Genomic DNA, 15,401 nt, shown 5'->3' with positions numbered 1-15,401 from the left:
TCAAAAGACACAATAACTTCTCACCATAAATACTATCATAATTAAAGGCAGCTGGTCTAAGTCACTTACACAATCTGCACAAGGGCAACTTCAAAAGAATCAACCCAATAAACTAGAAATAAATACAAAGTAGCCTAAATGAAGCCAAGAAAAAAAAATGCATGACCCGCCAGAAACAGGTTCAGCTGCCAGGCCTAAAAAAAGTTAATAAACACCCCCCCCACACCCCGCCTCCCTGGAAGAGATGGCCAGGTGCCTGGAAGGGCATTCTAAAGTAAACACTGGGGCATTTCAACTGCGAGCGTTTCCTTCACCCACTGGAGCACTTTACGGCTAAGCCACAAGCACGAAGGTTGCAAGGCGAGGGGCTGTATCAAAAAGTAGCTTCGAATGACTCAAAATCTTCTGGAAAAGCTTTCCTCCCCCAAGCCAAAATGAGTTGCCTCCGCCACTCACCGCATTTCCCCATCCAGGGCCTGGATAACGGCTGCGAAACTGCGACTGGTCTGATTCAGATACTTGTAGCAAGTTTTCAAACTGCTGCTGAGCGAGTCCTGCGGGCAGAGGACACACACGGCTGTCGGAGATGCAGAGGAGCTGGAGTGGGACTGGGGCGCGCGGCTGGCTGCCACGGGACTCCGCAGCCTGCAGCAGACGCCCTCTCCCCGCGGCCGGTCCTTGGAGGGCCAGGCGGCTGGGGTAAAGGAACAGCCGCGCGGGGGGGTGCCCGCACCTCTGGGCGCGGCGCCGGGACTCAGCACTAAGGTCCGCTTGAAGAGGGACATGGCCTTGGTACTGCAGGCGGCTGCGGCCATGTATTCCGCGCAGAGTTTTTCCTCCATAGACCCAAGAGAAGAGGAGAGGCACCCGCCGAGGGGCGGGGCGGGCTCTCCCAGCACCGCAAGAGGCTCTGGGAGGCTGAGCACCCAGCGGGTGTCTGCCGCCCCGCCCACTCGCCCAGGGCCAGTGGCCCACCCAGATGTGAGCCCCGCCCACCTCCGAGATCTCCGCCCACCTCCGAGATCTCCGCCCAGATGCGAGCCCAGCCCAGCAGTCTCCCACTCCCCACCCCCTGTGCTCCTAGTTCTCCTTCTCAGAACCTGCAGACTGCCGAAGGAACCTGGTGCACTTTTTAAGAAGTTTGCTCTACCTCCTGCGACAGAAATCTCCCCTTGGCCAAACTTTAGTCAGGCTCTGAATCGTCCACCTTCTGTTTTATCTTTGCATCGCCCCGTTTTAGCAAGAATCCTGCTTAATTGGTTTAGCCAGAATACCCCATTCCCAACATCTGCTCACTGCCAGGGGTCCGGTTCCTCCTCTCCCACCATCCCATCGATTAGGCCCGCCTCTAGCAACAATGCCGGTACGTCGTTTAGGCAGAATGCTCCTTACCCCAGGTGTATCCTCTTAGTAATTTTACATCCACCCTTACCTACAACTCTGCTCCTGACCTATGAAGCCTCACTCACTCTGCTCCTTGCATTTGGAACCGAGCCCAGTTCTATACTGAGGTCTCTTTTCCCCTACTGCAATTGCTTTTCTGAATAAAATCTGTTTTTCCCCTTAACTACTGTCCAGTTCTTGTTTTACTTTAACAGCTGTGAAACCTCTATCATCCTCTGGAAAGCTAGCTATTTTAAAATTTTAATCCATCTCTCCCTTTCACATTGGTGAACTGTAATGATCTGCTTCCTGAACTTTACCCTTCCCTAAGGAAAACAAAAACTGTTTTTCCAAGGGGGAAAAGGCCATATTCTGAAATGCAAGCATATCTGAAAGAATTGCTGACTGTTTTGTGTAATTTTTTTATGGAGACTTTTTTTTTCCTTTGGTTTTTGTCTTTCTAGGGCTGCACCCACAGCATATGGAAGTTCCCAAGCTAGGGGGTCAAATCAGAGCTATAGCAGCCGGCCTACACCACAGTAACACCAGATCCGAGCCACGACTGCGACGTACACCACAGCTCATGGCAATGCCAGATCCTTAACCCACTGAGCGAGGCCAGGAATTGAACCCACGGCCTCATGGATACTAGTCGGGTTCATTTCCACTGCGCCACATCCCTCAGAGTATTTAAAGACAATTTACTAACCCCTTCGCCCTCAAAACGTGGAGAGGCAAGACCTCACAGTACAGTAACAGACAGCTCTTTTCTGAGCTCCAAGCCAGCTCTCCACACAAACTGTTGTCATCCTGCCAGTATGATTTCTTTCACTGCACTGACAAATGTTTTCATTCTCAGCTACAGCTAAGGGTTTGGGGGCTGGTGTCAAAGGTGCATCTCAGGAGTTCTGAAGAACTGCAACCTTAAAGGACACTCCTCCTTTCCAACACACCTCCCCCACTCTTAGAAGGGAGCAGGGTCAAAAAAATCACTTTCCACCTCCTTCCCCCATCATCCTTTTTCCTGGACCCTATTTGTTTCCCTACCTCACTCTTTAACAATTTCCTCAAACTACCAAGAAGATACAGGGAGATCTAACTATTAAACACACCATGGAAAATACCACTGCTATAAACATTTCCACTGCTTGATTCCCATGAGCTAAGAAAGAAAGAAAGAAAAAAAACTATAGCTACTGCAGTCTGTCCCTAGATGTTTTTCCTTTGCGTCTGAGATAACCTGAAATAAAACTCGCTCCCAAGAACTCTTCTGTGAGAGAAAACAGGGCAGAGGGGCATTTGCTTCGAGCAAGAATGTGCTACAAATTCGGGCCTGACCTCCCAGGGCCAGGGCTCCACTGAAAGTTCCACAAGTGCCACCAACCCTCCCAATACCTTCCACCCAGACTTCAAGTAACACAAATTCCTTTGGGACAGGGGGTGAGGGGGGCCACAAACTTGAAAACTGAATTTATGTAACAGTAAACGTAATAACTACTGCTCATTGGGCAGCTAAGAAAGAAAGAAAGAAAAAAAACTATAGCTATAGCTAAACTAAGTTCCACAAGTGCCACCAACCCTCCCAATACCTTCCACCCAGACTTCAAGTAACACAAATTCCTTTGGGACAGGGGGTGAGGGGGGCCACAAACTTGAAAACTGAATTTATGTAACAGTAAACGTAATAACTACTGCTCATTGGGCAGCTACTATCTGCCACACACAATACAAACATGACCTTTAACCCTTATGCAATCCTTTAAGAAAGGTACCTTACAGACCTGCAATCCCCGAGAGGTCTTCATGGCCACCAGTGTGGCAGAATTGAGAATCTGTAGTGTTTCAGAAGACAGGCCATAAAATGCATATACAGCCTGTCACTGCAGGGTAGCTCCCCATAACTGATTATTTACACTCCTTCAGCAAAAGATTTGAATAATTGTACTAAATGGGATCACTTTTTATCAGGGCACATTTTACTGCCAAATGACCTTGCATCAGACTTACTGAAACAAATAAACCAACCCACAACTTTTTGTTTTCAGACCATTTGGGGATTGGGACATTGTGATTAAGAGAGGTGATCCACTGTCTCTATTTTATAGATGAAGGAACTGTGGCTGGAGATTAATTTATCGAAAGTCATTCAATTAATAGTCAAGATTTGGCTTCATAGATAAGACATCAGTCTAGATAACAGGATTTAGACTTGAGAGAAGCCAAAACTACATGATTATGCAACTTCCTGCTTTTTCCACTGTGTACCCTCTGTGTGATGTTACACAACTTGCAGGTGGCAGTACTCCACCAGATCTACTGATATGCTCCTAAAAATTTTGGATAAACCAAGTTTAGGGAGCCCTGAATTCCTACAGCCAAATCCTTCTGTGGTTGAAATATCTCAGCCCTCATTGTCTACTAAGCATACATTTCCCCCCAGCTTCTTTGTTACTCAAGAGAGAAACTAAGATAATGTTAAATGAAGGAAAATGGGGTTTTTTTCCCCCTATGTTTCCTCTAATTTGAGGTATACTCAGCTTTTTTCAAAAAATCGTTCATAGGAATTAAAAACACCTCAGAAAAACCACAACTAACAAATAATATTGTCCTGCACTGTTCCTCAAACCTTAGAGCTAGAAGAGGGAATAGCCCAAGTCTCACTTTTTAAAAAATTAAGATAACTGTGAAAAGTCTTTCCCCTACCCTTTACTGTGGCCCCCACTCCATTCTGCTCTCTAGGGGTAACCAAAGCTACCATTTTTTCTAAGCCTCATTTCATAGAGAGGAAAATGTGACACAGGGGAGTCTCTGGGTCCAAGTCACAACCCTATAAATTGTGTCCCCTGACTTCAGACATTCAACTCCCTTGCCCTGCCATCATTTTTCTTTGTAGTACTTCTCTACCTGAAATATTGTATATTTGCTTTTTGTCCCATTGTCTGTTTCTCTTCCACTAGAATGTAAGGTTCATAAAAACAAGGTCTTCACCTATCCTGTTCACTGTTGTACCTCCAGCACCTAGATATTTGTACCTGGAATACAAATATCTGATGGCCAGGTATTTGTTTAATGAATACAGGAAGGGAGGGAGGGAGGGAAGGAGGGATGGCAAGCTAATACCTAGCAGAACTGGGAAGATAGGGAAGGGAAGAAAGGAACCAGGAGTGGCTGGGTGCCTGTGATGTGTTGGGAGTTCAGGACTGAGAGGTGATCAGCTATCTGGGGCCACTCAAAGCCTGTGCTCTTTATCCCAGGTGGCCTCTGGAGTGGAAGCATGAGGTCTTCAGACAGGCCTGGGTCAGCACCCTGGAAGCACCGCTTGAGAGCTTCCAAGTTTGACTATTTCATGCCTAATTTCCTAATCTGTAAAATGGTAGTAACATTACAACACTCATCTCTTCAGGGTTGTTGTCAAGACTGACTATGGTAAATTACAAAATAAATGGCAATAAAGTGCATAGCTCTTTCTATAAGGAGATGGCATCTTTCTCCACTTTCTTGCCTGTGGACTGTGGACTCCCCTGGGGACTTTTTGGCCAAAAAGACAGTAGCAACTGTGAGTCAAGCAAAGGCCTGAAGAAGGCAACCACACCAGGGCTGGCACAATTCCAGTCAAGAGCAGAGTCCCCATGTTACCCAGATGGACAAGACACACATGGCCCAGTCTCCCCTGGACACTCCAGCCTACAGCCTGCTAATCACAGGTCATTGGGCCACAAGCCAGCCAGCCAGCTGAGCAAACCCAATAGGAACCAAGTTGGCCCAGACCAGAACTCTCCAGCTCTTCTAAGAGAACTGTGAACTAAATAACACTTATTATTTAGTCACTAAATCTGGTGTTTAAATTATGGTAAAATATGAGTTCCCATTATAGCTTAGCGGGTTAAGAACCCAACTAGTATCCATGAGGATGCAGGCTCGATCCCTGGCCTTGCTCAGTGGGTTAAGGATCCAACATTGCCGTGAGCTGTGGCATAGGTCACAGATGTGGCTCAGATCCCACATTGTTGTGGGTGTGGTGTAGGCCAGCAGCTGAAGCTCTGATTAGACCCCTAGCCTGGAAACTTCCATATGCCCCAGGTGTGGCCCTAAAAAGAAAAAAATAATAACACATAAATAATGGTAAAACACATAACACGAAATTTACCATCTTGACCATTTTGAAGCACGCAGTTCAATAGTTTTCAGTACAGTCACACTGTTGAGCACCCAATCTCCAAAATTAAACCACTCAGTTCTGGGATGTTACTCAGTGAAAACCAACTGACACTCTGAGATAACAGACTTCCAGAGCTTTAGCCAGTGCCTGGCACAGAGCACAGAGAACTCAATAAATAGTGTCTATTAATATTATTACCGCTATTAATTTGATCATCTCTCTATATAATCTTATAATCTTGTTCACCTGTCAAATTACTGTTCCAAAAACATTGCTTTGATCATGTCATAGTCTTGCATGCAACCACTGCCTGTTTTACTGAATTCAGTACAGCCCCTGGCTTCCTACAGGTACTCACTGAACTTTGCTCTTCTAACTGGAGTCCCCAATTCCAGCCAGGCTGGTTTCATTACATACACACACACAGAGCTCAGTCCTAACTACATGACTTGGCTCACATTGGCTTTTCCTACTGATCTAAAACTAGCATCTCTTCAAAGCCCTACAGCATACAAAGTGCTTTTCCTGTGTTTTCTGAAAACTCTTTGCTGGAAAACATTTCCTCTTCACTAAAATGTCCTGAAATGTGAATGTACTTTAAATTACTTGACACTTCCTAGGTGATCTTTCATACACCTGTTCTCCATCAGACTAGGAGCCACTAAAGGGATAGTTTCCAGGTGTGTCCATCACACAAAGTATGTTCAACTTTTAGCTGAATCTGGATGATCTTCCGCTGAATGTGACTCAGTGGCCTGTCTCCTCAATGGCAAGCAGCATGATAGGGTCAGGAGAGGGAGCTCTGGAAATCAGACTGCCAGGGTCAATGGCCACTGAACAGCTGTGAGAAGACCTCAGGTAATAATTAGCCTCTCTATGCCTGTTTCTTCATCTACAAACGCAGGAAAAATAATAGTAGCTTTATTACATTTTATCGACCTGACAAGATAATGAGCTCTCTGGGTGTCTTATTTATCTATACATGTCATTCTGCCATGCTGCAACCCGTATAATACCTAAATACAGAACAGGTGTTTAATAAATGGCTGCTAAATAGTCAACAGAGGTGGAGGCTAGTCAACAGATGGAGGCTAGACTTGAAGGATGAGGATTCTAAGTTACGAGATAATAGGAAAACTTTTCTTTCCGATGGAAAACGTAAATGTTTTAATAAAGGACAACAACTAAGAGTAAATTTAAACAAAGAACAGTATTTGTGGTATTTCCATTGGGAAAAATAATTCAGAACTCTTGCTATAACCCACTAATTTGGCTGAATGTGTCTATTCATTCAATAATCACTTAAGAATAATTTTTTCTTGTTAGAATAAATACCTTTGTAAGCATTCACTTAACAAAGGGTACACGAGTGAGGCAGATGAAACATAAACAAAACCAAGTCCGGCCGTGAGCTGCCAGTAGTGTAGCTAATCAACATACATAAAGACAACAAGGAAGCACTTGCAAGAGCAGATACCACGTTCCAAAAAAACTGAGGGAGCTCTGAGGAGGAAGGCATGGATCCTGCTGATCAGAGGAAGAAGTTTATGGAGGAGATGGTGTAACTGAAAAATGGAAGGATGAGTAAGGTTTCATTCCAGAAGAGGTATTCGTGACAATATCTGCATAGTTCATGACGTTCACAAAATCCTCTCACACGTCCTCTACCCATGTAGTCTCAGTTTTGCAACCCACGTATTTAGAACACAGAAAAATATCAATGCTCGGGGACAGAACGAAATTAGAAGCAAAACTACCTGAAGAGCAATGTCTTAAACGAGCAGAAACATTTTAAGCAGCAAGACCACTTGGTGAGGACGCCTAGGGGACCAAGGTCAGCCAGGCCGGATGTTGGATTACGGGGAGCGGACCCAGGCTGGGCGGGTGGGGCTGCCTGACAGGGCAGGGGTCTGCTCCTCAGAGGGAAGGAGAGAGTCCGAGGCTTCTGGCAGCGCTGGCTGCAGCTCTCGATTTGGGGTCGGATCAGCCAGGCCCGGAAGCCGACCGTCCAGCGCAGCCTCCCGGCTCCGCCAGGGTGCAGAGATGCTCGGCCCACCTGATTCATCTTGGGTATCACCTTCCGCCGGCCCCCCATCTGGAAGCGCAGCAGATTGTAGAACTCCTCGGGGTGCCCCAGGCACTTCACGAACTCCATGCTGCTGGCAGCGGCCAACTATCCGAAATCTGGTCTCACCTCGAGGATACCTCGGGCTGGCACCGGTCCGCACTTAACCAAGCATTAAGCGAAGGAGGCGCGGCGGGAGGGCGGGGCTGGCGTGGCGGGCCCCGAGAAACGGCGCCACGCCCACTTCCCCTCCAACCTCCACCGGCCTCCGGCTCTCGCGCCGCAGCCTGTGGGCTCGCGGGGTGGACTGACGGGCGCTGATTGGCCAGGGCCGCTCGCACCAGGAAGATGCTGGCCAATCGGCGGCAGGATGAGTCTGGCGTGAGGACCACATCCTAGAGGCTAATTGGAGGGTGAGAAAGAGGAGGAGGGGTGAGATTGGCATTCCTGGTGGGGGCGGGCCCTTGTTATCTCCGCCTATCCTGCCCAGAGCCAGATCTGCTCAGCCTCTAAGCGGAACTAAGTTCCTTAGAGGTTCTCTTGGCCAATGTCCGCTAGGATTTTGTTAATAAGCTGAATGCTTGTTTGCCCTGCTGGCCAAATCAGTTCTTCCTGGAGAGAAGCCAAGACTCACTGTGGGTGGGATCGGCCTGAGGCTTCCGAGCATCCAAATTTAGTTCCCAAAATGGATTTGAAGCGTTTCTTCGACCCTTCCGAAGGTGATGAGGAAAATTTTATCTCTATTCTAAATCTCTCACAAGCCCAGGAAACTGCTTGCTCTCCCAGCCGTTAAATTTATATTAACACAGCAACCAGTGATCCTTTTTAAAATTAATGTCAGATCGGGATCACTGCCTGAAAACCCCCGCAATGTCTCACCAGTTCACTTAGTAAAGGTCAAAGTCCCTAGGAGAGGCTTACAATCACTGCCTGTGGAGCCTTCTATCCCCATTGCCTCTCTCACCCCCATTTTTAATCCCTTTCTCCACCGCCCCAGGGAGGGGGTGGTGTGCAGTGGCTCAATGTAGGATCTCAGTTCCCTGACCAGGGACTGAACCCCAGCTGCAGCAGTGAAATCGCTGAGTCCTAACCACTCTACCGCCAAGGAACTCCACATAATAATGCAACACTTTGCTGTCCCCCACAAGTGGCAGACTTAACCTATCCTAACAACTTTCTCACTGAACCTGCAAAAGGCACTAACAGTCTCCCAGTGGCCTAATTATATATAAAATACAGATGTCATCCCTAACCTCTCTCTGCTCTCCCTACATCCACCCTTTGGAAGTCATTCATGCGTTCTCTGGAGTCCAAGAAACAAACGTCTCTCATATTTTTTTGGCTGCCTCGCGGCATTTTGAGTTCCCAGAGCCAGAGATCAGATCCGAGCCACAGCTGCCACCTATGCCCACAGCTGTGGCACCTCGGGATCCCCCAACCCTCACTGGCCAGGCTGGTGATCAAACCTGTGTCCTGGCACTGCAGAGACGCCGCTGATCCCATTGCACCACAGCGGGAACTCCTAAACATCTCTCGTCTTAATCTCTCTTCTCCATCAAGGTTCAAGCCCCAACTTCTCTCCCAAACTATTTTAAGATCAGCTTCCCATCTCTCTCCATCCATTCCCTTGTGATAGCTCAAGTAACTGTATCTAAAACACACACTTGATTATTTCACTCTTGCCTACCGTCTTTTCATTTCAAATTCCATAAAAGAAATCCCTTTCAAGATAAAATCAAGGCCCCCTTATGCTACGCTGAGCCAGCGCCTGGGCCTGGAATGGGGCCACAGCCACAGCTGAGCCGGCCGCCTCCCACTGCGCCCGGGTCATGGACCCCCACAAAGTGAGCAAACTTCTAGCCTTCATGAAAATGTGTAAGCAGGACCCCAGCGTTCTGCACACTGAGGAAATGCGCTTCCTGAGGGAGTGGGTGGAGAGCATGGGGGGTAAAATACCACCTGCTACTCATAAAACTAAATCAGAAGAAAATACCAAGGAAGAAAAAGCAGATAGTAAGAAGGTGGAGGAAAACATAAAGACAGATGAACCCTCAAGTGAGGAAAGTGATCTGGAAATTGACAATGAAGGTGTGATTGAACCAGACACTGATGCTCCTTAGGAAATGGGAGATGATGGATCAGGCAAATGATAAAAAAGTAGCTGCCATCAATGCCCTAAATAATGGTGAACTACAGAAAGCCATTGACTTGTTCATAGATGCCATCAAGCTAAATCCTCATTTGGCCATTCTGTATGCCAAGAGAACCAGTGTCTTCATCAAATTACAGAAGCCAAATGCTGCCATCTGAGACAGTGACAGAGCTATTGAAATAAATCCTGATTCAGCTTAGCCATACAGGTGGCCAGGGAAAGCACACAGACTTTTGAGCCATTGGGAAGAAGCAGCCCATGATCTTGCCCTTGCCTGTAAGCTGGATTATGATGAAGATGCTAGTGCAATGCCAAAAGAAGTTCAGCCAAGGGCCCAGAAAATTGCTGAACATCGGCGAGAGTATGAGCAAAAACGAGAAGAGTGAGAGATAAAAGAAAGAATAGAAAGGCTTAAGAAGGCTCTGGAAGAACATGAGAGAGCCCAGAGGGAGGAAGAAGCCAATCAGGAGCTCAGTATGGTTCTTTTCCAGGTGGCTTTCCTGGGGGAATGCCTGGTAATTTTCCTGGAGGAATGCCTAGAATGGGAGGAATGCCTGGGCTCAATGAAATTGTTAGTGATCCCAAGGTTCTTACAGCCATGCAGGACCCAGAAGTTATGGTGGCCTTCCAGGATGTGGCACAGAACCCAGCAAATATGTCGAAATATCAGAGCAACCCAAAGGTTATGAATCTCATCAGTAACTTGTCAGCCAAATTTGGAGGTCAAGCATAATGAATGCCCTTCTGACAAATAAAGCCCTTGCTTAAGGAAAAGCAACTCGGATCACCTACTGGATGTCACAATAATACAAACCAGAAAGCTGGGGTGCTTTGAAGATAATCCCTACCCCTTTTCCCCAAATGCAGCTGAAACATTTTACAGTGGTTTGCCATTGGGGTAGTCATTCATTCAGATAATGTTTTCCTACTAGAAATTAAAAACTTTAAACACTTTTTAAACCTTAAAAATATTTAAGACAAATTAAAAGTTGTGTTAATCTCTACATTTTTCTTTACTAATCATTTTAGTTTTTTCCTTTGAATTAATTCGGCAAGGAAAATACTTCAGTATGGAAGATTTATTGCTCAAGTTTGAGTGAAATAAAGATTTATTAGTGAGGGGCAAATATAACATTTAAATAGATAAAATTTGAGTTGGACATTTGGCTACTGAAGCATTTTGATTTGTCTTTTTAATTGCTTTGTTATTGTTATTTTTAATGATTAGCTTTCATAAAAGTATTGCAGTAGGACCTGGGTAGGGACTAGAAGTACTTGGCAGGGCAGCAGCAATCTTACTACAGTTTCTATAATATGTACCCTTATACAGATGCATTTAAATCTTACGCTGTGGTGAAAGGATGATTTTTATAATGCTGCAGTAGAATTGGATTACATAGCTCTGTTCTTGCCTGATAATCTAAAATAAATGTTTCCTTTTATTTCCACATACAGGAAATAAGGGAATACTTTTCTCTTTATGTTTCTATGTTTAAAATGTACTATTCAGATCAGAAAGTGCCCAAACTCTTTAAAGTCTGCTTTCTACTTGTTTCCACATTTTTTTTTTTCCTCTTCTTGGGCTAAAGATGGTGCTTTTTCACTAGCGTCATTACTGCTGTCATCATTCACAGTGTAATTATGCAAGCACATTTAATGCTGGGTTTAATATGTGGTACATAGGAGTTCCCATCATGGCTCAGTAGTTAACGAATCCGATTAGGAACCATGAGGTTGCGGGTTCCATCCTTGGTGTTGCCGTGAGCTGTGGTGTAGGTCAAAGACGCGGCTCGGATCCCGCGTTGCTGTGGCTCTGGCATAGGCCGGCGTCTACAACTCTGATTCTCGACCCCTGGCCTGGGAACCTCCATATGCCAGGGAGCGGCCCTAGAAAAGGAAAAAAAGACCAAAAAAAAAAAAAAAAAAAAAAAGTGGTACATATAATGACTATGTAGAGTAATACCCATAATAGCTGTAGTTTCTTTCTTGGCCAAGAGATTTCATATTTTAAATATTAGATTCCCACTTCAGTGAAATTTTAACATATCAAATGTTGGAAGAGAGGATTCCCTTTGCTGTTTGGCCTCCTACTTAGGAATTACCTGTTGCGGCTAGAATTTATTTTGTACTATTAATCTTTGTAATCTGGAGAATATGAAGGTTGATATACAAAGAGGGAAACCTAAATTCTTAATCCAGCATGACCTAAAAAGTTGGTAAGATTCATGGTGGTTCTTCATTGTGGAATTGTCAGCATTATGAAAGATTCATTGTTCCATTCAGCTCTTAAACACTGTACCTATATACCCACTTCTCTTTGTTTTCCTTTCCTCTCCTCTAAGGATAGAGAAAATTGATAAATTTTGTTGTATATCCAGTTCTTACATTAAACGAAACTTAAGTTCAGGGAGTGTATGAGGAATTGCTAGGTTTCCACTTACTATCTTTCAATTTAAATTGCTAGTGTTTAAAAACCACTTCAAAGGATGAAACTCTGAACTTTGCTTATTTGAAGAATCAATGGTAGGAGCATTGAAGTAAAATCCATGGAACACATTTCTGAAATCCTAAGTAAGTTAATTCAGATTCTTACCCTTTGCTGTACACAAGCAAATAGAAATGCATCTGTTATATAAGTAAGAAAAAGCTGTATGCTGACTGAGCATGCTTTTTAAATCCTTTAAAAATACTCAGCATGTAGGAGTTCCCGTTAACCAGCAGTGGTTAACAAATCCGACTAGGAACCATGAGGTTGCGGGTTCGATCCCTGACCTTGCTGAGTGGGTTAAGCTCCGGTTTGCCGTGAGCTGTGGTGTGGCAGACGCGGCTCGGATCCTGTGTTGCTCTGGCTCTGGCATAGGCCAGTGGCTACAGCTCCAATTCAACCCCTAGCCTGGGAGTCTCCATATGCCACCGGAGCGGCTCAGGAAAAGGCAAAAAGACCAAAAAAAAAAAAAAAAAAAAAAATACTCAGCGTATAAACCTGAGTTTGAACTTGCTGATGTTCTTTTAGTTAATGTGTGTTCCCCTTTCTCAAAATTTCCAATATGTGCTGTGAATAACTCACACCCAGATGCTTCTGGGTTCTTTATTCGATTTATTTGATCAACTACTTATTATGTAAGTGCATTCTGTCATTGCACATACTACCAAAAGTCGGTAAAAGTAAAATGGTCTTCTGAAAATGTGTCCTGTGCTTTTAGACTCTTAAGTTATGCATACATGCTTCATTTTCACAGAAACTCAGTATTTCTAAACCAGAAATGTTCTTTTCTTGTGCTGACGATGCTATAAGAAGGAAAAGGAGGTTTTTTTTCTGCTTAAAGATATATAGTTATTGGATATTTCCAGCCATGTTAAAAATAAAGCATGAGGAGTTCCCATCGTGGCGCAGTGGTTAACGAATCTGACTAGGAACCATGAGGTTGCAGGTTCGATCCCTGGCCTTGCTGAGTGGGTTAAGGGTCCGGCGTTGCCATGAGCTGTGGTGTAGGTTGCAGATAGGGCTCGGATCTGGCATTGCTGTGGCTCTGGCGTAGGCTGGCAGCTGCAGCTCCGATTAGACCCCTAGCCTGGGAACCTCCATATGCCGCAGGGGCAGCCCAAGAAATGGCAAAAAGACAAGACCAAAAAAAAAAAAAAAAAAAAAAAGCATGGTTTCAAATTGCAAAAAAAAAAAAAAAAAGGTAAAACCGAGGATTCTGACATAGAATAAAAATCCCCTCATCATTTGGCACCTACATTCCCTGCGGATTTCAGCCTCCTCTCCAGTCACTGGACCACTTTCAAAGCCTGACCTAGCCCCAGAAGCACTTACTTTCAGCTCCATTATTCTCATGTCCCGTATGCTTCTTTGCTTTTCACCAGCTACCCACCACACCTTCATTACAGCTCAGGTGGAATTCCATCTTCAGGAATCCTTTTCTGAAGCTTCCTGGCCTCTCCTTTATCTGTCCTTCAGATTCATCCACTGAACACTGACAATGTGGCAGACCTTGGAAATAACAAAGACAAGTAAGATGAGGTTCTGCCCCAAAAAGGGAGAGGCAAGGAGTCCAGTCCAGAGGGAGAGACAGGGGTGTTTGACATGGTGCTGGTTTTTTTTTGGGGGGGGGGTACATCTGTGGCATCTGGAGGTTCCCAGGCTAGGGGACTAATCGGAGCTGTAGCCACTGGCCCACACCACAGCCACAGCAATGCCAGATCCTAGCCGCATCTGCGACCTACACCACAGCTCATGGCAATGCCAGATCCTTAACCTACTGAGCGAGGTCAGGGATCGAACCTGCATCTTCATGGATACTAGTCAGGTTTGCTTCTGCTGAGGCACGATTGAAACTCTATGGAAACAAAACTGGAGCCTCATATAGCTCTCCAAGTCAGACACCGGTGCCCAACCGGAGACTGGGTGGACAAATGGCCAGTAGCCAGACCACACACAAGAACAGAATACTGACCCGCAGCCTCTCTGGCAATCAACTTTGAATGGTCAGGACAGGATCGATTACTTCTCTATTTTTTTTTCCCCGCTGCTTCCAACTCAGGACCAACTACAGAAATCCAATACACTCCCCAAACCAATCACATAAGACACCCCACTTCCAGTTGGCCAGCACCATGATGACCTCCCTTTTTTGACTGCGAAGTCTTTGCACCTGCTGCCTGCTTCTGAGACTTCGCCAAGTGCTAGTGATAGGGCCTGATGCCTTGCTACAGCAAGCTCTGAATTAAGGGCCGCACTTGCTTGTTCTTATTTCACTGGTCTTAATTTCCACAGCCCCAGCACGCCGATCCTGCTCAGTGGTTACTCTCACCATGAACTTTCTGGATGCTATTTATCTTGTGTCTCACCCTCCACCTCCCCTTGAGTGCTTCAAGTTCAAAGACCAAGTCTAAACAGGGCACCTGACACAGTACTCGCCAATTAACGAGCCTCCACTACCTTTCTTTTTTTTTTTTTTTTTTTTGGCCGCACCTGTGGCACATGGAAGTTCCTGGGCTAGGGATTGAATCTGAGGCACAGCTGCAACTTACACCACAACTGAGGCAACATCAGATCCTTAACTCACTGCATCAGATTCTTAACTCCAAGGCTGGGGATGGAACCCATGCCTCTGCTGAAAAGACACTGGATCCCTAACGTGAGGCACCACATCAGAACTCCCTCCACAACTTTTTTTTTTTTTTGCCATTTCTTGGGCCACTCCCGTGGCATATGGAGGTTCCCAGGCTAGGGGTCCAATCGGAGCTGTAGCCACCAGCCTACGCCAGAGCCACAGCAACGCGGGATCCGAGCCACGTCTGCAACCTACACCACAGCTCACGGCAACGCCAGATCATTAACCCACTGAGCAAGGGCAAGGACCGAACCCGCAACCTCATGGTTCCTAGTCGGATTCGTTAACCACTGCGCCACGACGGGAACTCAGCCCTCCACAACTTTTTATTGAATACCATGGCTTGAGATCAGAACTGTACTGGGACTTCTAGAACACAGATAGGCAGTCACTCCCCACCCACCCCAGCACTTTTCCATAACCTACTGAAACACTTTTCACTGTTTTAACAAGCAGCCCTCCCATGAGTACAGAAGTCTTGTCTTGTTGATCGTTGTATTCCCAGACCTAGCCTTTAGGAGGCAT

At 45.7% G+C, this 15,401-nt stretch overlaps 1 protein-coding gene and 1 pseudogene across 3 annotated transcripts in view; one reads left to right on the top strand and one right to left on the bottom strand.

Moving 5' to 3' along the window:
* The window catches only part of FDFT1 (farnesyl-diphosphate farnesyltransferase 1), a 34,443-nt gene extending 26,746 nt beyond the window's left edge, over positions 1-7,697 (bottom strand). Inside the window, 2 exon segments of one of the 3 annotated variants that reach the window (NM_001167648.1) lie at positions 457-554; positions 7,599-7,697. In NM_001167648.1, coding sequence (NP_001161120.1) covers positions 457-554; positions 7,599-7,697 — 197 coding nt within the window. 3 annotated transcript variants of the gene reach the window in all.
* On the top strand, positions 9,422-10,763 carry LOC100623855 (annotated as a pseudogene).

The sequence above is a fragment of the Sus scrofa genome, chromosome 14, assembly GCF_000003025.6.
Source record: "Sus scrofa isolate TJ Tabasco breed Duroc chromosome 14, Sscrofa11.1, whole genome shotgun sequence".
Taxonomy (NCBI): Eukaryota; Metazoa; Chordata; class Mammalia; order Artiodactyla; family Suidae; genus Sus; species Sus scrofa.
This window is presented reverse-complemented; position numbering and strand designations above follow the sequence as displayed.